The sequence below is a fragment of the Centroberyx affinis genome, unplaced genomic scaffold, assembly GCF_046629955.1.
Source record: "Centroberyx affinis isolate AG114_WGS23_722 - 3 ecotype Tasmania unplaced genomic scaffold, CSIRO-AGI_Caff_v1 ptg000358l_1, whole genome shotgun sequence".
NCBI lineage: Eukaryota > Metazoa > Chordata > Actinopteri > Beryciformes > Berycidae > Centroberyx > Centroberyx affinis.
The window spans coordinates 217,501-242,359 of NW_027279029.1; the positions used below are offsets into that span (position 1 = coordinate 217,501).

A 24,859-nucleotide genomic window follows, 5' to 3' on the forward strand; every position below is an offset into this window, starting at 1 on the left:
TCCTGCTCCATTGTATCCGCACAGGAAGAGCTGGCTAGTCCTGATACTGATCCTACTGATGCCTCTGGTTTCTATGCAAAACACTGGAGAATGAGGCCCCGGTAGGTGCAATGCAGGGGACTATAGCTGAAGACACAGTGGGTTCAAGAGCCACTACTTCCTAATCAAAACTCTGTAGTCTGACTGAGCAAAAACAAGAGGAAAAAGGAAAGAGGGGGCCCTCGTCCAGGTAGGTTTTTTCGGTGGAATTACATTGGCGGATAAAGCTCTACTGTATATCTTAGAAACAATTCCCCACTCAAGATTTGCCCCCATTATCATACTATAAACCAAGGAATCTCTGTCTGTGTGTGTGTCCTTCGCATATCTCGAGAAACGTTCATCCGATCTACTTCACACTTGGCGGGTGTATTGCTGGGAACCTAAGGACGTGCAGTGTCGAGTACGAAGTTGTTTGGATGAGCGGTTCTCGAGAAAGCTGCAAGCAGCAATACCGGAGGCCAAGCAATCGGCCCGTTCTGAACAAGCATGTTTTGAACGGGCACTGTGCTAGTGGTACTAAACCAAGACAATGTGGCGAGAGAATGATAAATTATCGGCCATTTCCGTCTGGTTCAGCCAGCTCTGACATTCGCACTAATCCCTCCAAAACAAAACAGAGTGAGTGAGTGAGAGAGTGAGTGAGTGAGTGAGTGAGTGAGTGAGTGAGTGAGTGAGTGAGTGAGTGAGCGAGCGAGAGAGAGAGAGAGAGAGTGAGTGAGTGAGCGAGAGTTAGTGGCCACACGTTCGCACTGTGAGTAACATGATCAACAATTCACTGGAAGTTGATTCATTTCCTATAGAGCTAAACAACCAGGGAAACTCGGCCTATGTATGATGGTCAACAAGCTCGTTGGCTGAAAAAAGTTGGCCGCGGCCATCGGGTTTCCACGTTTCCTTGTTTCCCTGTCGTTCCCTGCCCGTTTTTGATTCATGAACAATAGTTCCGCCTGGCAAGTGTAAAATGGTTGAGAAGTTGATTACAACCATTCAAAGCTTCCCAGTTCTCTGTTCAACGTTTCAAAAACATTGGCATCAATGGTAAGCAAGTAATTTTGTTGATTTTTTTTAACAATGCTATCTAATTAGCACTTGCTAGCTAGCTATGTCAAGTCATGAAAACATGTAATGTTATGAAAGACAATACTGAAGCAGCACAAAATACATGATTTGCCTGTTCAGAAAGCTGCAGATGAATACACAGATGCAATCGGAGCCTCTTGCACCGCTCACAATCGGTCAGAATGAGGTCTTGCAGTTGTGTCACAAAACTCACAAATCTGGCAACCACATCTGGCCATCATGGAGATCAAGTGGAGACTTGGCTGTAAGCAAATAACTAAATATATAACACCTGGGCTATATAGAGAGGTACTTGAAAAATACTGTCTTGTCTTAAGCCATCTGGTTCTAGTCTCTACTCTGAAACTGTCCGAGTTGTAGCTTGGTAAGAGTCAGCTCAGTTAACCTGAACAAACTGCGGTTTGCTAGCTAACAAGCTAGTGGGCTAATTTAGCAAAGAAACAAATGCTAATGTTAATATGTGACCACTACTAATGCTGATGTTTTCTTCAACTAGATAGTACGCAAATCAGATGTGTTAACAATAACATAGTGGTGCTAGCTAACAAACTGACATTATCTAAACACAAGATTAATGAGATGTATCAGTGGCAAAATGATCCAATTCCCTGTAAAAAAAAAAAAAAAAAAAAACAGCACATAAATTAACCATCTTTTCAGTTCTTTTGAGAGAGATGTGGACGCCAGAGGGTGTGTGGCGCCATCTGAAGTCCTCTACAGAGCGGCCCATGAGCCAGGCTACTTGCAGTGTAAACGCATGGTGAGAATGAGTGAGTGACTGATCAAAATTACATGTCATCAGCCTTCCTGACTGGGCTATGTTGACTACAGTGGCTGCTACTTTTGAGATAATGGGGCAGTAACATGTAACAGCAATTACAGCACGGTGTTTACGTGTTGAGCTCGCTCTTGTGCTCACTAACTTCTTGTCACAGACTTAAGTTAAGCACCACGCAACTCCTGTGCACAGACAGGGGCCGGGTTGTGCTGGCTAAGCTTACCATGGTAAAATATGTGCATGTGTTGCTATGTGCAACACAATGTGAGTCTGTAAATGCACAGAGCGGTGTCTGTGGAGCGGGGATATTTTCGCCTATGATCAGCAGAGCGGCTGGGCTGGGCCAGTCTCTACACACTCATGGCCTGGATAAAGCTGCAGTGTGTGGACCACTGCTGGGTGACTGTGTGGTGAGCTGGGGCCATAGGCCTGCCTGGTGGGGTGGGGGGTGGTGGGGGGGGGGCATATACATAGACTTGTTACCCCAGTTCAACCTGGCAAACATGGGGATATCCCGGAGCTGTGTTTTTATTACTGGTGGATGTTGAATTCTGGTCCCCAAAATAAACCACCATTCAGGTTCAGAGTGGATAGGGTTAATAATTGGTGGACAATTTCTTTAAAATGTACTTATGATTTCTATGTTGTTTTATTACAGTATGTGTAAAGCACTTAGTAACACTCTTTTTTAAAAGGGCTGCATAAATAATGATGGTAGTAAGTAAAAATATTTAACTCCCTATAATTAGCTTTATGAGTGCTTCTTTATTGGTAAAGCAGAGGGGTGTGTGGGTAGTATCTACAGTGTAGTATTGTATGGTATAGTACACTACACTATAGTATTCACTTTAGACCCACGTCAGCACTACCTGAAGGTATGAACAGTACTTAAAGTAATGACATTTTCATATAAATAAATTTCTGTTTTGCTACTCTCTATTGCCAATTGACACAACACAATAGTGATTTAAACTAGATCCAGTTACATTTGCTGTAAACACTCGGTGTCTGGTAGCTCTTTCCTGGAAAAATTCATCAACAGAAAATCCAAGGAAAAGACGTCACAGTACACTGTTTGATTGACAGGTGATCGCTGGGAAGTGTAGTGCAGAAACACCACAGCAATGAGTGCTTAGCACCAAAGATGTCACCAAAATCAAACAAACAAGAATATTGCAGATTACCACTTTAAAGATAGTGGAAGTGCACACAGATTGAACCAGAGGAACCGAGACACATAATATCATGGCCTAAGTCTAAATTCATAATTTCATTGAGGTTGATACTCAATAATATCATGGCCTAAGTCTAAATTCGTAATTTACCGTGAATTCATTCTTTGAAAGGAAAAATCTGTTTACTCTCTTTAACCTTCTTTACTTTGTGGAGTGAATTTTCCAGTAGTGTACAACGTGTGTGAATAGTTCATAAGTGTCTTTGGTTGAAGAATTTAAGAAAAGACAGTAAAAAGAGTGTTTGATTTCTGTGTTTTTTCTGTGTTTGATTTACAATCCCTGTCTCTCTCCTTAAATTGGCACAACCTCCATGGAGCAGGTGTGTCTGTACGTTAGGCTGTAATGCACTTACCTGTTTGTCAGTTGTAGTGTGACTCATGCTCTTCCACATAAAAGTCTTTTCAGAGAAAGGAGACCCGAGAGAAACCTTACGTGAGGTAGCGGAGCCATTATAGACCTTTTACTGCAAAGTTTTTGTTGCCGATGGGCTCATTATGAAAAGGAAATGACAGGAAGATGTGACACATCGCACACTAAATATACACTAATCTCCCAGAAAGGGGGCGAGAGCAATAGAGAGAGAGAAAGAGAAGAGTACTCTATTCAAGGGAAGGAGTGTTCTAACATAAATTGGTGGCTAGGCATGGACTGGTACCACTTTTCATGATTATCTTAGCCAAAAGTATTCCTGTAAACTGAATAGTCGTAGCATTAACCAAAATTTGCTGAAAATGTGCTATTAGAGCTACAATATGGTAAGACTGTTAAACATAAAAAATAACTAACTAAAACCATAACTTTAACCCTTTACACTTTCATACAGTGTGCGCTATGGTTGGCTTTTGACACCAGCAATCTTGCTTTTCTGGCCTTGCTGCTGTTACACTGAGTGTAGCAGCATTGTGATACACTGTGTGTGCATTTTGTTGTCTGAAAAAGTCAGCAATCACAGTAGTCATGGCAAAAGAAACTGGCAACGGCATCCATATGAGCACCTACAAAGACATTTTCCAACACAAAATCTACTCCTATTAATATTAAAAAAGCCATAGGGTCAGGATGACTCAGGGCTTGCATTGTTGTGAGGGAGAGTAGATGACAAATGTGACATTTTAGGAGGCTATAATTACTCAGGGCACCAAGACCTGGGTGCACCATCCCAGTCAGAGTGTTTGTTACCAAGCTGGCACTACTACAGGTCAGGATAGCATTTGGGCATGGGTGAGCAAACCCTTGTTCTAACGTTTGCTTTGGCTCGATTTAACTGAATACTACGGCTTCATTACAGGTATTCAAGGTATGTGTTTTTGGGCCCTTCTAAACTTAAATCTATACTGAGATCCAAGTGATATTATTATATAGGCTATTATTGAGATACAGTAAGTTAAGGCTCAAACAAAGAGTTCAAAAACAGACACACAGAGTCAGTGACATACAGAGCTAAGTGATAGCCTGTCACTTAGCTCTGTATGTCACTGACTCTGTACTCTAAAATGCTAAAGGTGCATCTGCAAATGAATGCTCTCTTGTAATAATTTCTTTCATTTGGTTTTCACTTGTCTTAAGCCATCTGGTTCTGGTTTCAGGTTCTCCCCTTTAGAGATAAAATGTGAAAAAAAAAGATAAATAATCATATCTAAAACCATACCATGTAACGTGAACTTTGAAAAATATCGCCATGGATAATCATTCAAAGTATGGAAGCAGTGAGCGGAGCGAAGAGGAAGGATGAAAAAGGCGAGGAAGTGCTGGAAGAGGAAGAAGCCACAGAAGCTGGCGTCACATGTGGTGTTACTTCCGCTCCTGGTGACATCATTACCACGGTGCCACATACCTCTGACTGATTTCAAAGCACCCACTTCCTGTCAGCCCTGGGCTGAAATTTGCATCTTCTCTGTCTCAAAAGGAAGAGGAGGAAGAGGAGGAAGAGGAGGAGGGGGGGATAGGTAATAGGCTAGAATAGAAGAGATAATTCATGCAATTCCTGCAGTCAAATACACATAGCCACATACAAAATATCTCAACTAATGTACTATACAGATGTAGTAATGGCAGATATCCCACTTTTTTTTATTGCATTCACTTTATTAACAGTGCACTACTCACTTTTCACCAGAGAAATAATCTAGAATCTATTTCTTCTTTTTTGCCATAAGAAGCACACAGAACGACCGGTTATATGAGACAGATGATAAAAACTCCACTTTACAATATTTGGCAGAAAAACATGCTGCAGTGGCAGTTGCGGTGCTAATGCAGGGTGGATAGTGGAGAATAGATGCATAGATGCATTGTACCACACAATACAATGGCTTCCACTGTATACCATGATACCAGAATGGACACTATGATAGAAGAGAGAGTGCAGAGAACTGAGAACAAAGTATTCATTTTGCTTTTATGGTTGTATCCCAACTCTTCTCATATTTCTCAATCCTGGGTAAAAGCCAGTGTAATAAACTTTAAACATGAACATTAAATGAAATAGAATGCCAAGTGATACTTTTTTTAAATAGTGAGAAAAAATAATGTCACACACACAAAAAACATATGTGAATATATCAATAATAATGAATTTTTCCCCGTCTCTGTACCTTTCTCGCCGGTTGCTTCAACCAGAGATCTACATGACATGAATGATTCATTGAGAGAAAAATGAGTCCACATGTGGCGACACGTTTAATCTGCCTGACTGGCACTGCTTTATCCCAGGAATTCACCAGGAGAACCCCTGAATGGGGAGTCAAACTGGACCAAACAGATGGCCCCCCGTTTACCCCGGAGATGCCACACAGCAAGCCCCCGCTCCCCCCAAACAGTTCATCAGTTCAATCCACTGCCTTGTCAGAAATGTTGAATTGAACAATCTCGCAGACTGTAAACACTCTCCAGAGACTTTCATTTCTGTCTGTCTCAGCTATCTGTCACTGAAAATGATGATATCACTCTTTGGAGAACAACTGCTTTGGAAATTGTTTCCAGAATTAGATTTTGCACTTACAACAACTGATTTGTAGTCAATCTCAAGTGAAACCTAACTGCTGGTAACCTCCCCTCCTGCCTGTGTGAGGCGTTTCTTTCGTAAACACAGTGTCAGCATTGAACCACGCTATACGACGCTGGACAATGAAAATATTTGCAATGTTGCAACACCAGTGCAAACCTAAAGTGAACACTCCTGAGGGGTGGTTCAGTCACACTTTTACCTCGCACAAGCTATTCGTTCCCGTGGCGACTGAAGTGGAGATCCTGTCGCCTGACGCGGGGCCATAAATCGCGCCGCTGATTGAAGTGCTGATTTGAATTTGCACCCATGTCAGTCAAGTACAGGGTCTTGAGCAAGTGTGCATGTGTGTGATAGAGGGCCGAATGCATGTGTGATTGTGTCATAATGCCGGGCCAGTCTGACAGGCACCGTGCATAATCGCTTTAGGGCGGGAGTTGCACAACAGTGTGGGTCTGGGTAATGCCTGCGGTTTGGGGCCCTCTGCAGAGAGCGGTCCCGTAAAACTGTTGCTCCACGCAGCACCCTGTGTGTGTGTCTGCAGTCAGTACACACACACACACACACACACACACACACACACACACACTTCTGTTATTGTTAGTAATGAAAATTAGATGGGACACCTCATTTTCCACGTGCAAGAAGTGTCGAGGGATTTCACTTCTCGTTTATATGGAGAAAGAATACAAAATCCATATATTAACACTTCCTCTTCTCACACCATAAAAACACTGTTATGTTCACAACTGAGGTCATCCAGTTACCCCCCCCAATGATTTTTCCTGTGTTTTTTCCCCGTGATTAGACTGACGAGAAGTTGTGATGGCAAGTGTCCATAGAAACCCATTGTCAGAATCAATGTGATAGGCGATACCACAGAGCAACAGCATTATTCTGTATCACACACCGCACTGAGCAGAGCCCCTGCCTGGGCAAACCCAACACCAAAAGAGGCTGTCACGTGGTCTAGTCACGCTACTACCAAGCCCGTACTCAGGAAAACACAACAACATTGTGACTCACCCCAGCCTGACTACCTCTAAATGATTATTTACCTGGCTGTGGCCCTGGATGTCAGCAGCGCTCTATTTTTTCTACTCTACTAAATGAAACGTGAAAAAAAAGAAAGGAAAGTAGTCTGTATGGGTATGTTCCTTTGCCCTCTTAAAAGAAAACTCTACTCTATTTTTTTTTTTTTTTTGGTTTATATCACTTAAAATCTCTAGGCTGGGGATGGTAAACTGAATCACGAGGATGTGATAATCTGTCCCCTGGTCTATGGCCAGAAAACAAACTGACAAATCAAAACTCAGGCTGGCAGGAATCCATTCCAGCGTTCTGCGATGCCAGTATCTAAGACATTTTTGAATTCATTAAATTAAAGGGGCATTAAGTAAGACCTCTGTTGACCTCTAGGAAAAACTGCAAAATCGACAGGTCTCTGGCACAGACCCTCCACTCCTTCCCTCCCCTTGAGTTACAGTGGCTTGTAATGGACACAAACAACAAAGCCAAACAATAAAAATTAGTAAGCCAGCTAGATATCCGATAACAGTGAAGACGTAAAATGTCACAATGCAAAATACTGTAATAATAATACTGCTTCGTCGTTTGTTTTTTTTGGCTTGAAATCTCACTACATTGCATCGTAGTGAGAATCGCTGAGTCATTGGTATTTATCAACAAGCCTATCAGCTCCCCGCAGATATGTTACAGTCAATTTTGTGCTATGGGGCAGTAAAAGTCTTACTTAGTGCCCCTTTAAACCTAAACTTACATAAGCTTACATTATAACTTACATAAGATTCACATGTTAAAGAGGCTCGGCATGGTTTCAGGACATTTAAGGAAAGCAAAAGCAAAAGTCATCGTCTCTGCTGTACAGCCTGGCTGCCGAATACAACAGTGACCCAACAGAATCTCGCGGTCTCAACTTTTTTTTCAACAGAACTACAACCTCTAAGCCTCTAAGACACAGTCAGACAACCAGACAGAAAGCTAGACAGACACACACACACACACACACACACACACAAGTCAGGCACAAGCCCCTGGGTGATATGCGGCTCACAGCCCCTATCTGCTGTCCATTGGCTTCCTCCCACGGCATTTAGGACATGCCGTCAAGGGTCTACTGTGGAACGGCACATGGAATCATATGTCGATACTTGCTTGAGGTTAGATAAAGGGATGTGAGTTCATAGCAATGGAATGGCTGCAGCCACCAAATAAACATAACACACGTGTACCGCATTCACACACCATTCGGTATCCCCACACCACATTGACCTGCTTTATTTGCACTTATTCCTTTTTTTTTATTTTTTTATTCCAATCTGTTGAGGTTTGTGCCAGTGATTGGTATTGTAAAATATTGCTGGGTGAGAGAGAGCGAGACGGACACAGATAAAGAGAGAAAGAGAAAGAGAGAAAGAGAAAGAGAGAGTATACTAGCGCCAGCCTCCCTCAGTCACTCACTACGGGGCTGAGAGGTAAACAAATGTGGAGATGAGCGGGACAGAGGGAAAACAAGGGGTTGTGAAATAATCTGTTGGGCTACTGGTTTTACACTATTGCCCAATCAAATCATTCTGGATATTCATAGTTACATCACACTGAACATGACAATATTTTTCACCCATAGCATAGCATGGTATATAAGGTATCTTACATAGAAAGAGCAATAAGTAGCCTTCTTCAATACACACAGCTGCTTTTTAAGACTGCTACCTGTGGTGTGCCAAGAATGGTGATTCAGCACATCAAAAAGCACTAAGTGATATGAAAAGGGAGGGGGGGAGGGGGGGGGATTGTAAGAAGATACTGGATTAAAATCAACTGGGGAGAAGGAAAGGAAGAATATCATGCTACAATAAAAAAGATATAAAAGCCTGTGCTGGAATGCACCCTGTGTCGGCCTGTCTGCCATCGTGTCTGTACATCTGCCAGCAGCAGGGCTTTAATTATGAGGCCCAGGTTATGTGCACACACAGGAGACTAGCGTCCCACATATCTCTAACACAGTGCCTCACAGTTCCGCTGACTAACCAGTGGCACCAGACTTTGGCCTGCGGCTCCCTGATTCCGGTAAATGTCTCGTTATGCAACTCTTAATAAGTGTCACCCAGTCTGAACTTGGAGCGTTCTGGGTCTCTGCTGCTATTGTTGCTCTCCCTCTCTCTTTCTCTCTCTCTTTTTCTCTGAAGACAGTAAACGGTTTGCTCCTTAGAGATTTGACAGGGAGGGGGGCAGGGGGGGGGGGGGGGGGGGGGGCGGATTGTAACCCTTCAAAACACTAAGTGTGGCCCGCTCTGTGCAGAGGCAGAAAACCAGGAATGGAGAGGCAGGCGGCGCAGGCAGGAAATGGGGAGGAGGGTGAGGAGTGCTTCTCCAGCTCTTTGCCTGAGAAACACAGCTGCCCCTCATGTCTTGGGGCAGTGCCAAGGTTAGACTCCCTGGCTGCCTCGAGGGGGTGAGCAGGGAGGGAGGGAGGGGTGGAGGGGGCGGGGGGGGGGGGTGTCGATCCAGGAGACACAGGAGGACTGCTGTTCTATCCAGTACCCTGCCCTACTAGCACACATTCAAACCCAGAGGAGGCCTGTCAGGCACTCCAGTGACTCAGTCGGACGCTTCATAATGTGCACTCAATGCAAACAACTCGAGATTCTTCGAATGTTTTGGCTATAAGGACCAATTAGAACAGGTAATCTACAAGTACACATACAATAAACCTCTGCAACACCACCTACATAAGCGTCTCCTCTCCATACCGCCAGTGTTTACTGTAATACTAAGAGGGATTGGAGTCAATGGGTGCATTTATATGGTAACGACCTGCGTGTCACTTGCTGTACAATCTGCTCGGACCTACATGTTTGTCTGCTCTGGCGCTGTTTGTTTTGAGATCCATGGGAGTGTTTACCAGCGTAGGCTAAGGAATGTCAGGTCAAGAGAGCATAGCGTACAGAGAGAACCTACGACCGAATTGATCCCGATGCTGACATCAAAGAGCACCTGCCGTCCAGCTCCACTGGCTGAAATCAAATATTTATCCTGAGGTGACGTTCATATAGCAGAGAAGTACAAGAAAGAACCGGTCTTTGGCATGTTTGTGAGTATGCATGTATACTGTATATATTATGCCGTGTAAGCGTGTCCATGCATGCGCGCGTGTGTGTTTTGTATGTGTGCCATGGCCTGAGACTGTGTTTGTAATACTTTGCAGAGTAAACTGTGTTAATAACATGCTACCAAATTAAATCAAGGGAAAACCTGGCCAGCATGAGTGACTGATGTACTCAGAGCTGAATCTAACTGAATTTTAAAAACTGCAGTTAGCGCAGTCTGCTAGGGAAAAGGGATATATTGGAAGTAAATAATCAGTGCTGCAAAGAGGTTTGGGTGATACATAATTTGTGCCATCTGTTCCCCTTCCTGTTGGATGCCATCCTCTGGGCCGGGGCCAGTGTCCAGTCCACTTGGAGAGCTCCTCCAAGCTGGTCCCACCTGGCACAACTGTCCTCGAAATTCACACTGCCGCAGACGGGCTGAGAAGTGTGGAGGTTGTCATGACTCACTTCAGACACGACTAACTGTTGAGGATCAGGAGCGCTGCGAAACTAGCTAGGCCTCAAAACCGATTATAGACCAGACAGTCGTAATCACAGCTTAATGAAAGCTTGACATGCTTTCAGCCGGTCCACTTTAACAGCGTCTGCTCTTCTCAGTGAGGACGGTCGTATGGATAGAGGCGTCTCAGTAACTTCAGAAAGATTCAATTCAAAGCAAATCATGACTCATGTTTCAAAGTGTTGAGCAGTCATTTGCACCTACAAAGAAAGCATGAGATGGTCCCATGCGCCCCAGTGCACAGTGCAAGTTATGTCGTTCTGATCTCAGTTGCGTCTCTCTTACAGCACAAAACCCACACACTTGAGTCCAAATATGACTGAACACTCAGCAAGGATTCGACCAAGACTCCCACAAACCATAGAACACTCTCTTGAAGGTTCATAGAGTCGAAGTCTGAGGTTATTTTGTCTGAGTGCTTTTGTCAAAATGTCTAGTGTCACTTTGCAAGGCTGATGTCTTTTGAATGAGGTCTACCATGCAATTTACATATTCTCATATTTCCAATCAGTCCTGTCACCTCGGTCGAGGGAGAACAAAGAAAGGCTTGAGCATGTTTGAACATGGGAAACCCAACTGTATTTACAAGGAAATTTATTATTTTATACTAGAAAAAATGTTTATCCATTCCAACTGATACTTCTAGCACACAGAAAAAAAAATATTGTTGAGTTTTGAATGAATGGAGAGAACCAAGGATTTAAATGCAGAATCATTTATCAGACCGAAATTCTTTTTGCATTAAATGGCCATCAGAGAAGAAACAACACAAAAAACCCCCACAAGGCCTACCGCAGAATTATCACTCACAATGTCATCTCGACCACATAAGCCTCCTCCTCAGCTCCTCGCCCCGGCTCATAAGTAGGCTAGCTCCAGAGAGACAATGTGTGATAGCCCCCCTGAGTGGAGCGGAGGGGAGCGCTATGAATAACTCTGCTAGGAGCGGTGAATGGCACTTTGCTTTTCCCACAGTATTGCTCAGTCCACACCCCCAACATGGCAGCAGCAGGCCCATGCGGTGGCTGAGCTCCCCTTTCCAAGGCAGTCTGGCCCGCCGCTCACACACAGTTACTGCTGAGCGTTTGCCTACCAAAGGCAGATGGATTGATGCTGAGAAACTTGACAGTTTACGTACGTGTTTCAATAAAGATAAACATTTGACGTGCGGCAAAAAAAGACAAAGACGTTGTCACACTCTTTGTCAACATTACTGATTTCCTCTTACATGCTACACGAAATGTAAATGATCTACTGTTGGAGAGAATATTGCTAGTTCCATATTAAAACGGGGCAGATGACAACTTAACTCACAACCCCTTGTCTTAACTACTCTCTGCTATATAATAACTTCATAATTACACTGTAACCAGTGAGTAACATTGTAAAAGGGTTGACATAAGGTCTGCTTTATGGCCCTCAAGGAGGTGGTGCTACTACTGACATACTTTTGGCCAATCCACGCTGTTGAAAAGTCTAGATTCTTACCTATGTGATCTCCAAAACTGCAGACTATATCACTTTTTAAGGTACAAAGAACAATAATAATGGAGAGGAAAGTCCTACCAGTTAAAGAAAACACCAATCCTTAGTTTTCTCTATCATTTCTCCACTACTTCAGCCTCCCCTTGATGATTACTCAGTGGATATAGCACGTTTTGAGATGTGTTGTTTAGACTGACTAGAGATCCCATTCAGTTTTAAATCCCCACTGAAAGGCATCCTTCTCAATTAAAAACCAGAATTACTGGCAATCTGAGTGGTATTCCCTGTCTGCAGGAAAATAACGCCCTTGTTCTTTTCAAGCAATAACTGATAAATGGCAGGAAGTTCTTGAACAAGTTGTGTTTGAATCGGTGCCCGTAACAGAAACAATACGTAGGGAACTGTGAAGCTTTACTCCATACATACAGTTTACATTAGAAGCTTTGCAGAGTTTAACTCCAAGTCTGTTTTGTAGGTGACATTGATTTATGGTGTCATCAGAAAGTAAAATTTTAGTTAAAAGCACCCTGCCCCAAAATCATAACAAAGCCATGTAATGGAAATGGGCCTATATGGACAACGTAAAGCAGAAATATAATGAATAATATAACTGATGAGGAGAAAGCACTGGTATTTTCTTTAAAGGCCCAAAACACAGGTGGACAATAACGCCACCTCAGCACCACATTTGCCCACTATACTGGCTTTTTACTGCAGGGATTTTTCCACTCTCAAATTATTTGACTGACAGGACTATGTGTGACAGCTAAACACGAGTTTCACACTTTTTGTAAACACTGAGGTCAAATATATGAATATGAAGCAGGGCGTTGCTGAAAAAGCGCATGTGTGCTCAGTCGACTCTCCCTGGATAAATAAAGAAAAATGAACTGTTCTGAGTTATGGTGGCATGTGAAGGTTGAGATTAAATAATTTTTTGAGAAGATCTATGTCTATATAACTCCTAACTATAAAAAATCATCCCCTTTGATTGACATGCATGTGTCATCACAGCGTGTCATCACAGCGCATGACTCAAATATGGGAGCTCTTCTCTGTCGGGGGAAGCTATCCTTAGCTAAACCCAACAGCCGCTTTAACTTTAATAGGCGACTCAAACAGCTTGTAACAGAGGGATGCCATAATAAATCTCTCACTATGCGACTGCAGTCTGAATATGATTCCCCGCAGGGAGAGTAGACTTTTTTTTTGTCAGACACGATTGAAACTATGTGTCTCAAAGTGAGGTTTACGCCCTTCAATAGTGTTCAGTGGGAGGGTCTGTCACACCACATCAGAAATTTTAAGTCGCCTCTTGTGTAATGTTTTGGACAGTTTCCAGGACACATGAATGCTTCTGGTATCTAACTAGTTTCTTAGCACATGGAAGAACAAACACTGTTTCACTGAAGGCAGACAATCAATTATGGAAAACAAGTGATATTTACTTAAATCTAGTACAGAATTTGAAATATTAGAGGGGAGAGTATAGCTGTGTAGATTATATCCAGCTAGAACACACAGCATTATGAATAGCACACTGAGGGAAGCAATAAAGCAGAGAAAAACCCCTGTTGAGTCAGCAGACTCACATATCAAACACATACTGCAAGCAGAAGTCAGATGACTGTCTAAGGTCATGGTAGCAATTGGTCAGTTTACTGAATTGCCATGAACTGGATGGATGACAATGAGGAGAGAGACGGTTTCACAAGACCATGAATGGAGCACGCAATAACCAATAAGTGAACAGTCATTAACTCGCCACGCATGGTCTTTTGTCCAAGTGGAAACTCTTATGAAAAAGGGAGGATGCAATGCAAATATCAGCAAAAACACAACGACCCTATCGGAATATTACTGGGTTATTATAGTTTTTCTCTGCCTAACAGAAAGCATGATAAATTCACAATAAACTCACTATTAAGTACCACATTCACAATAAACTCACTATTAAGTACCACATTCACACAAAAAGTCCCTGTAGGGATATTACAGTGAGACCACAGGAGAAAAAAAAAAGCAGAAAGCACGATTAGGTCACTATAAACTGACTAGAAAGTACCACAGGCACACCAAAACTCCCTAGTGGAATATTATTGTGATTTCTTTTAGGGAATATGATATGGACAAAATGTGTGGGGCGGACATATATACAGTATATATACTGTATATATCTGTGGAGACTATTTAGCAATCAAACGTGGGTCTGTTTTCATGGGTGAATCAACTGGATCACAGCCAATTAACTGCCAAAAGCAACTGGTTCATTAGGCATAAAACTGCATAAAGTGAGAATAAAGTGCCATTCATGCTGTGGACCCCCCTCACACCCCAGCACACACACGCATACACACACATACACACGCACACACGCGCACACACACACACACACACACACACACACACACACACACACACACACACACACACACACACACACACGCACACACACACACACACACTGCATGTTGGTGTTGGGATGGAAGGACCATGATAAAGACCGTGAAAACTCACCTTCCAGCCAGCGGAGCTGTTACTGTCTCCCTTGTCCTTGAAATAAGGCACACTCTTCACCATCCAGTCATATATCTGCGACAAGGTGAGGCGCTTCTCCGGGGAACTTTCGATAGCTTTGGTTATGAGGTCTGCATATGACATATTCCCCCATGCGTTTCGACGGGAGGAGCTGCTCTTCCTCTGGGCAGCGGCGGCCGCGGCTGCCGCTGCCGCCGAGGACGACGAGCCGACCGGGGAGGAGAGCAGAGGCACCTGCTGCTGCTGATGATGCGGGAGTTGCGGGCTCGGGTGCTGCTGCTGTTGCTGCTGATGTTGTTGTTGCTGCTGCTGATGTTGCTGCTGCTGCTGTGGAGGTTGCTGGTGGACGCAGTTCTCCTGGCACTGGAAATCACTGCACAAGATGACCGGCTTCTGCTCCGAGAAGTCTTCGGTCTCCTCCAACAAGCTGAGGTTGTTGATGAAGTCAGCGTTGCCGGCGGGCTCCTGCTTCACAGACGGGACCGGCGAGGATGTGTTGGAGTCGCCCGGGTTGATGAACTCCGGCCGGGGCAGGGGCCAAGTGCACGACCGGGGCCGCGACAGGGGCTCAAAATCCGGGTCGATTTCCACCAAGTGTGGCTGGGCCGCTTCCGCCATGGTCGAGGGATAACGGAGCCGAGTGTTACAATGTCATGTAATGGGAGAAATTTGTCGCCAAAAAAGTAGCAACTTCGCGGGTGAAATTTAAGCAAACACGAGATGAATCTGTTGAGGAAAAATACTCCGCTGGGCGCAAGTCTACATTGAAAGTCACATCCCAAGCCGGTAATAATCTAAGTAAACAGTGAGGAAAAGGTTTGTTTCTGAAAAGGCATTTCATTAAAAAAAAATAAGTTGTCTAAATGCACAGTTTGTTGACTTGCTGGTTTGTTGTTTTTATCCAATCGTAGTGATACTCCGTCTGCTCTCTGTACAGCCTGTTGACTCTCTGTTGTACAGCATGAGAGGACTTACTGGAACTATCATTTGTCAGATGGCCCCGCCCACATTTGATTGACACCAGAAAAGAGCCAATTGCAGACATCTAAAGAGTGGAGTAAAGAAAAAAAATGTCCCTGTTTTCATTCTTTCACCTAGTAAACATCTTATCTGGAAAAAAATAAAATAAATAAAAACAACTTGGAACTTTTTTGGAACCATCGGCAGTGTTAGGTTTGTTAATCAAAAAGTAATATATCACTCATTACATTGGTATTAATACATGGTATTATTTTACACGTTAGCCTACTCCCTGAAAGCAGTGATTCGTTACACTATTCTAGCCGTTACTTTTCCGTTATATCTCCAAAACTGGCAGTTGCATCCTTTCTTACCTTCGCGAATGAGCATAACAAGCACAAACAGTGTTGATGTCCAGTGTTTTTGTCATTCTTTATGCTCGATAAAATCAAAGTAGCGGGAATAAAATACTTTTCTTTCATTTATCATCCAAGACGACCACTCTTACCAAAACTTTAGCAGTAAACCTACTACCACTTAGAGGACCGTAAAATCACCCATGACTGAAAGGAAGTGATTTACCCTCTTTTATTAAGAGGGTGTTCACATTGTGGGTAGCCTACTTAAATACAAAAGCTTAATAGAAAGTCTGGAAGCCAATGAGACTAGCCCGTACGAGTTTGACACAGGTTATAATAGGTCATTGGTCATTACAATCGTATACAATACAGTATTATATATTCTGTATTTCATATTAATCTGGTTAGATATTGGATGCAATATTGACCGATTATCCCATTTGAAATAGTAAAGTTGTGAGGAAACAGAACAAAAAGACCAATATAATTTTGGCAGAAGAGTAATTAGAGATTTGTGTTGCATAGAGACTGGCATCCAAACATGTCCTACTTAGACCAGAAGGTGGTGTGTATGGCCAACTGTGGAGTGTGTTGACATCTTGTGGACATTTCAAGGTATTACTCTTTACAACCAAAGAGACGTCTCAATACGTATAGACTCTTCCGCCTTTATTTGTTAAACGTGACTAAGATTAACGCTACACTGAAAGGCGAGGTGCAGGAGCCTTTACTCTGCTTTATTATTCGGGTTCTTTACCAACTAAAATCTGGTGTAGTTTATCAGCTAAAACGCTGGGAAGATATACAGTATCTTCGATTTTAGCCCGGCACCTTTGTCAAGCCAGCTTAAATTAAAACATAGAACTTCCCATTATTATATTAAAATAAATACTATTTATATTATATATATTTGTATTTTGTCGAAATACCAGAGTGAAAACAAACAATACATCGTCAGGAGGAATCTGTTATTGTGTTTGTCTAAATTATCTATTGTCTAAAGCAATATTCTGTCATTTAGTGTTTTATTTTGAAGGAAGTTGCTCACTTCCGGTATTATCCCTGCTATCTCTGGAAGACTTGACGCAACTGAGCCTGATCCCCGCGCGCGCTAGATGTGCGTAAATGCGCGCAGTTTTACGCACTGCAGGAACGACTTCTCTCGATCCGCCAAAGGACCTCGAGAACGTTACCAAGAAAACGGAAGTAGCTATTAAAACCCGACAAGTAAAAATAGACAAACAGTGAGTGAATTGCTGGGCATGATTGGAGGGAAAGGTGAGTTACATGTTTCCATCCTCTCGCACTAGAAAAAGGTACCTTTAACTCTGAGCTGTTGAGATGCTGAAGTGGTAACGTGTTAGCTATGAAAAGGTAACGACACGGTAGGGTCTAGTCCGTCTGAGGTGTTTAACACCTGAATGTTTGACTGTATTTTATAGCTGCTCCTAAACAACATCAAGCACATCCCGCAAACAGAGCGAACTGTACAGGTATAGTGCAATAAATGTTTATCAACTACGACGATCAAGATTAACACCCGTGTTAATCTTTGACATTACTTGACAAACATTACTGCATACTGTACTGCAGACTGAGAAGCCTACAGGTGGACTTGGAAGTTGACCGGTTTGCTTCACAGTTTAACAAAATGCTGTAGAAAGTGATTATTGCGAGACACTAGAAAAAAGTCTTTATAATATTGTAATAATATTCCTATTGTGATTTATAGTGCGTGTGTGTGTGTAGTCTTTAGTAGTGACTCTATAGTGAACTTATCGTAGGTTATTTTATGTTATGTTTTTATTTTTATTTTTATCTCCAATAGGCTATTATCATTCCTAGAATATTCCTACACGGACTTATTGTTTTGCTGTGATGTTTGTATAGTGGGCTATCCTATTTGTTACGGATTACTCTAGTTCTTTATCGTGAGGGGATTGTGTTAATGTTGTTTAATAGCCTACATTTTGTAATGCATTTTGTCATTTTCAGGTGCACCACATCTACTGAATCATTATGGCTCCACATCCCATTATTCAGGCAATCATCGACTTCTCGGCTGGAGCAGTAGGTAGGTTATCCTTGTTTGTGCTGTCTTGTCTGCCCTATTGGGAAAGTAAACCAATGTGCGCTATAGAGCAGTGATTCTCAACCTTTTTGATGAGACCCCCATTTGATGAGATTTTGTCTCTCTGACCCAAATCTGAGAATATTTTTATTGTTAGATGATTTTGCCCAGAATTCCATGACTATCTCTGTTGAAGGTAGAGAGATAACAGTGAAATTATGATCAAAATAGTCATTCTTCTACTTTCTGCAATTGTGTTCACTTCTTGTAAATTAAATAATGCTGAAGTTAAACAATTGATTAATTTGCTGGGGACCCCCCTGGAGCCCCCTCAAGGACCCCTGGTGGCCCCCGCACCCCATGTTGAGAACCACTGAGTATAAAGCATGAAGCCCACTCTAATACAGGCATTCCCAATCTTTTCTCTCTTTCTCTTTTTCCCAATCTCATCAATCTCCCCATACCTTGTGGTCCCGCCTCTCCCCAGGCGGTACAGCCTGTGTGCTGAGCGGCCAGCCGTTTGACACTGCCAAGGTGAAGATGCAGACGTTCCCCTCCATGTACCGGGGCTTCGTCCACTGCTTCATGTCGACCTGCAGGCAGGTGGGGCTCCGCGGCCTCTACAAGGGCACGACCCCGGCCCTCATAGCCAACATCAGCGAGAACGCCGTGCTCTTCTTGAGTTACGGCTTCTGCCAAGATGTGGTCCGCTACATGAGGGGGATGGATAGAGCTGCCACTCTCAGGTGTGACACTGGAATTTCTGTGCATGTAAAATTCACTTTTTTGTGGAATCATTAGTGCTATGATCTGTGTGTGTGTGTGTGTGTGTGTGTGTGTGTGTGTGTGTGTGTGTGTGTGTGTGTGTGTGTGTATATAGTCTGTTTCTTATGTCTATTGGATGACATAAGAAATATTCATGTGAACCAGGACTGTCGTACTTGAGTCCAGGCTCGGTCTTGAGACCACTTTTCTGACATCTTGGACTCAGTCAGTTGACTCGACTTTTTCTGACTATCTGAAATACAAAAAAACCTTTTTTTTTTCTCCTTTTACCTGGTTTACCTTTGTTTAGTTTCTCCCCAGCACTACAAACAACTTAAGGCATTACACCTGTGTGTAGTATGTAATTATCCTCAAACTTCTATACATTGATTAGTCAAAATCCTATATGTTAATTAGTAAGTCTTGTTTTGTTTATTTATATAGTCCTTTATCACACGCATGTCTCAAAGGGCTTTACATAGCATCATGTACAGTACATGTCATATACATACTATATCATGGATACAAACTACATATATATACATCCTATACTACATCATATACATGATATACCATACTACGCACAAACACACGCCTATGGGCAATTTAGAGTCTCCATTTCACCTGAACTGTGGGAAGAAACCCACGCAAACACGGGGAGAACATGCAAATGCCACACAGAAAGGATCGGGGAGGAGATTCGAACCCACAGCCTTCTCGCTGTGAGGGGATAGCACTAACAACTTAGCCGCCGTGCCGCCCATGTTGAAGGGTTTAGTACAAATAGATCTCCTGCAACAGATAGCTAGAGGTATTGCTTCATTACCTTTTTGTTTGTTTGTTTCCTCCGCTGTACCCCTCATCGTTCCCCGTCAGTGATATCCAGAAGGCCTGCGCGGGGTCACTAGCCTCCATCTTCTCCTCCATGGCATTGTGCCCCACTGAGCTGGTGAAATGTCGCCTGCAGGCCATGCATGAAATGGAGGCATCTGGCAAGATAGCAAGCGGACAGAGAAGGTCAGTGAGACGAAAAAGAGATTTTGGATTGGAGCAGAGCGTGGGATGTACGAGGTTGTTTCAACTAATGTGGTTTTAACTGTGTTGTGTGTTCTGGTGTGACTTCAGCACAGTGTGGACAGTAGTAAAGACGGTGCTGAAGAAGGACGGTCCCCTGGGTTTCTACCAAGGACTGACAACCACCATCGTGAGGGAGATACCGGGTTACTTCTGCTTTTTTGGAGCCTATGAACTTAGCCGTTCTACGTTTGCCCAGTACATGGGCACAGACAAGGATGGCATAGGTATGGCATGGAAATTTCCAAATAACCATCAAATTGTAAGTCAAGTCAAGTCAAGTCAAATTTTATTTGTAGAGCACATTTCATACAGAAAGCAACACAATGTGCTTCACAAGGCCAAGAGCAATACATGTATAATAAAATAAAATACAAACATACATATCATCATACATAAAGACATACAAACATACGGAGGACATAGATAATTTAAAGTGCATATAAATTCAGGTGAAACAAGAGCAGACATTTGCTCTAAAAACGCAACATTGGTGTGTTAAGTCAAAAGACCTAGTTAAAAACAACAGTAAAAAGAAATGTTTTAAGTCGACTTTTAAAAGAACTAAGCGTTGGGGCATCTCTAATGTCACTTGGCAGGGCATTCCATCTGTTTGGAGCATAAAAACTAAAAGCAGCTTCTCCTGCTTTAGAGCGCACACAGAGAACAACAAGGAGACCACTGTCTGATGATCTGAGGCTTCTTGTTAGTTGATATGGCACAAGCAATTCCTTAATATAATGTGGAGAAGGGCCATTCAGAGCCTTGTAGACAAGTAGGAGGATTTGAATATCAATTCTAACATTTACTGGAAGCCAATGCAAGGATTTAAGAACAGGTGTAATGTGTGCGTTTTTCTTGGTCCTGGTTAAAATTCATGCAGCAGCATTCTGTATAAGCTGTAGTTATCCAGAAAAAAGACTCCAGAAAAAAGACCATTGCAATAGTCGAGTCTGCTTGTGACAAAGGCATGTACCAGTTTCTCAGCATCCGATTTAGACAGAAAGCCTCTACTTTTTGAAACATTTTTGAGGTGATAGAAAGCTGATCTTGTGACATTATTGATATGACAGTGAAAGTTAAGATCAGCATCGATGATTACACCAAGATTCCTGGCATGTTCTTTGCTCTCCAGAGAAAAGGTACTGAGGTAGGCCGCAATTTCCTGTCTCTTTGCTTTTGCACCTAAAATAATAACTGTCACTATTTAGTTGCAAGACATTTTGGTCCATCCATGTATTAATGTCCTTAATGCATTTAATAAGTGTTTCCACAGGGCTTAAATCATTGGGAGAGAGGGAGATGTAAAGTTGCGTGTCATCCGCCTAATTATGGTATTGTATAATGTGTTTCTTTATGATATGTCCAAGCGGAAGCATATATTAATTGAACAGAAGTGGACCAAGGATTGAGCCCTGTGGAACCCCACAGGTCACAGCGACTTTATCAGATGCAAAATTTTCAATAGAGACAAAGAAATCCCTGTCTAGTAGGTAGGTTCTGAACCAATTTAGAACAGGACCGGACAGTCCTACCCAGTTTTGTAGTCTGTCTAGTAGAATCTCATGATCCACAGTGTTGAACGCGGCACTGAGATCCAGGAGTACGAGAATTGGGAGTTTACCGGAGTCAGTGTTCATGTGGAGATAATTTACAACTTTAACAAGGGCAGTTTCGGAGCTGTGGTGAGATCTAAAACCAGACTGAAAAACATCAAACAGGTCATTTGTTATTAGGTAGCTATTCAGTTGATTAAACACAATTTTTTCAAGAATCTTACTGAGAAACAGGAGATGTGAGATTGGTCTGTAATTACTCATGATTGAAGGATCTAGATTGTTCTTTTTTAGCAAAGGTTTTATGACAGCAGTTTTAAGAGCACTTGGGAAAGCACCAGACTGGAGGGAGTAGTTAACAATTTGTGGCACCTCCTTAGTTAAACAGTTGAGTACAGTTTTAAAAAAGGTTGTAGGAAGTGGGTCCAGGCAGCAGGTAAGGCAGTTTGAAATAATATTGCAGTATTGCCAGCTGAACAGTGACACTGAACCTGAAACTGAAAGACATATAGTTAGTTTTGTTGACTGCTCCCACAAAATGATTCTTTGTCTCTGCAGGCATTCTTCCACTTATGTTCAGCGGTGGGTTTGGGGGAGCCTGTCTTTGGCTGGCGGTCTACCCCATAGACTGTGTCAAATCCAGGATCCAGGTGTATTCCTTAGCTGGGAGGCAAGAGGGCTTCATCAAGACCTTCATGGGTATCATACGCAATGAGGGTAAGATTTTAATATGGATCTCAAAGCAGAAATGTACCCAAATATGTCCAGTTCTCACATTTTCTCAGATGAAAGTGTATGTATTTTAGTTTCCCTAGGCAATCTATATTCTATTTGTATCTTTTCAGGTCTTCTTTTAGTCTGTTACAACTCTAGATTCAGACCATATTCGTGAAGAATAGGAGAGCAGAGCCAGTGTACTGGTTAGGCCATGTGACCATAAAGTGATGGTTTGAAGGACAGTGATTGTATAATTTTGGTTTTGGCTCCTTACTAACCTTGGTTCACACTAGTAGAGAAGCACTGGTGACTTCGACACGCATACATAGTCTATACTCCACTCTCTCCCATTCTACTTTGAACAACATCAGAAATAACCTGAATATCCAACATTACTTGTTTTTGTTGTCAAAAGCTTATGAAAGTCCAAAACTGCAACACCACTGGTCCGAATTTGCTGGAGCTTGCAGGGATGATGCATCTTGTTACTGATTGGTCTGAGGGGAGCCTGCATCATCTCTGGGGAACGACGTGTTCAGTCATTTGACTCTCCTCTGTCCCACAGGATTCAGCCCTCTGTACTCTGGCTTAACTCCTACCATGATACGGACCTTCCCTGCCAATGGAGCCCTCTTCCTGGCTTATGAGCTGAGTCGCAAAATGATGATGGAGAGGTTTGATGCCTGATGATGTGGAGCATCTTTCCACTTGAAGCATTCTGAAGTACTTGAAGTCTGCTGAAACACTGCCTTTTCCTCTAGTATTTGTATTTTAAAGGGTGCACATTTGGAAGTTAACGTGACCAAAATTTGTATTGTATCTTTTTTAAATGTTCTCTACAAATAATGCCAACAATGGTGTTTTTGCTATGGCTGTTTTATAATATCTCGTGAAACACATGCGCACACACACTGCATTTTCCTGTGCTGTGCTGGCCACAGTAGTTTCAAATAAAGATTTTAATCTTTAAATTCTTCAATCTGAGTATAATACTTTATTATGTATAGTTGTGAATATGTTACAACATGATAGATGATGCCTCTCCTGCACCTCTCTGCATATTTGTCAGTGAGCATTCACAGAGGTATTTGCCAGTCAAATCATAACAAGAACGCAGAAGGCCTGTAGACCAGCACATGAACAGCCGGTTTGACTTGTCTTCAAAGGGGGCTAATTAGTCTCCGATCTTTGTGCTCAACTACACCAGTGACGTTTAAGAAGAATACAATATCCTGACTGAATGCTCATCATTTTTTATTCCTCAAGTAAAAGATGTTTGCAAGTTTTTCACTTATTTCTTATAATTTCTTAGATTGTTGTTCAGTGGCACTAGATATGTAATTCAAAATCGCATTACCCTCTGCTGCTGTAAACCATTCAGTTTAAATCTCCATCAAGTATCCCACTGACAGATATCCTGATCAATACGAAGCCATGATCCATCAGAGGGTTCTTTCAAGACAAGAACGCTGACAATTGGCAGTAAATTCCTGGATAAATGCTGTTTGAATCAGTGCTCACAACTGGGACAACATACACTATGTTGGAATTAATCACTGCAAACTTTGATTTGTACGTTTTTTGAATAAGGTTCTTCTTTCAGAAATGTTCCAAACCTGCATCTCTTGCTATACTATCCCTTATGAACATCAGAAAGGGTTTTTAGAGTGTTAGTCTGGTATCACAATAACAGAGTAAAGTGTAGAATACATGATTTAGCAATGGATGGCACTGGAGTCCCTTTCTCTGAGGAGTCAAAGCTAGATGTTATTGTCTTGCTTCCATGGGAAAATAAAGTGGGTGCAGTTTGTAGTTGAGTTTCCCTTGTACAATGTCCATATTGACTGTCATAGTAAAACTGGGGAAGTGAATCCTCTGTATTATTTTTAAATATTGTGAAAACCTAGAAACTACAACTGACAGGAAGTCTGAGTAATGTGATGTGATATGAAACAAATCAAGCCCAAAAGAAACAAGGGGCTAAATACTTTGCCAGACTACTGTAGACTGTTTTTGACCCTTGAAATTCATGCCTTTTTTTTCAGACTTATAGAATAGAATCAACAAAACAATCACAGATAAAACATTCTGAAATAAACTTAAACTCAATGAAATGTGCAAAAATGTGCTTGTGAGCAACTAAACCTGGAATCACATGCCATGTCATTTAGCCGGTTGGTACTTGCTGGGTTTGGCTCTCATGTGGCCAAGCATCATATGACAGTTCATTAAAGAGACCTCGCTGAAAAACGTATGTGGTGGTGGATAGTCATCCAAAAAGTAAAAGACACTGGCCAGGTCTCCTTCAGGTCCAAGGCCATGGGAAACTGATTCTGCAAACTGATTGTTGAGACGAAGAAGATAATGAACCTGACTGGCGATTCATCTCTATGGCCCTAAAAACACTGGAGACCCGCCACCCACCTCAGCTTCATGGTAACACCCAGCTCACATTTCAGCTCTTACTGTAATACTCAGTGGTTCACACTCTCTCTATACTTCATATCATACAAATTATATTATTGTATTATTTTTATTTTTTGTTTTTTATTATGGTTTTGTT

General features: G+C 42.3%; 2 protein-coding genes across 2 annotated transcripts in view; one reads left to right on the forward strand and one right to left on the reverse strand.

Annotated features, from left to right (window-relative positions):
- foxo1a (forkhead box O1 a) overlaps positions 1–15,732 on the reverse strand; it is a 27,706-nt gene extending 11,974 nt beyond the window's left edge. The window contains exon 1 of the mRNA XM_071515515.1: positions 14,774–15,732. Coding sequence (XP_071371616.1) covers positions 14,774–15,412 — 639 coding nt within the window. The 5' untranslated portion in view covers positions 15,413–15,732. The remainder of the gene's footprint in view (positions 1–14,773) is intronic.
- A 1,533-nt stretch (positions 15,733–17,265) lies between these two features.
- slc25a15a (solute carrier family 25 member 15a) lies at positions 17,266–23,277 on the forward strand. Its single transcript, XM_071515516.1, has 7 exons — positions 17,266–17,391; positions 18,109–18,187; positions 18,672–18,930; positions 19,826–19,966; positions 20,075–20,250; positions 22,138–22,296; positions 22,862–23,277. Exons 2-7 carry the CDS (start codon positions 18,133–18,135, stop codon positions 22,981–22,983), a joined length of 912 nt encoding a protein of 303 aa, XP_071371617.1. The 5' UTR covers positions 17,266–17,391; positions 18,109–18,132; the 3' UTR covers positions 22,984–23,277.
- The last annotated feature ends 1,582 nt before the right edge of the window (positions 23,278–24,859 follow it).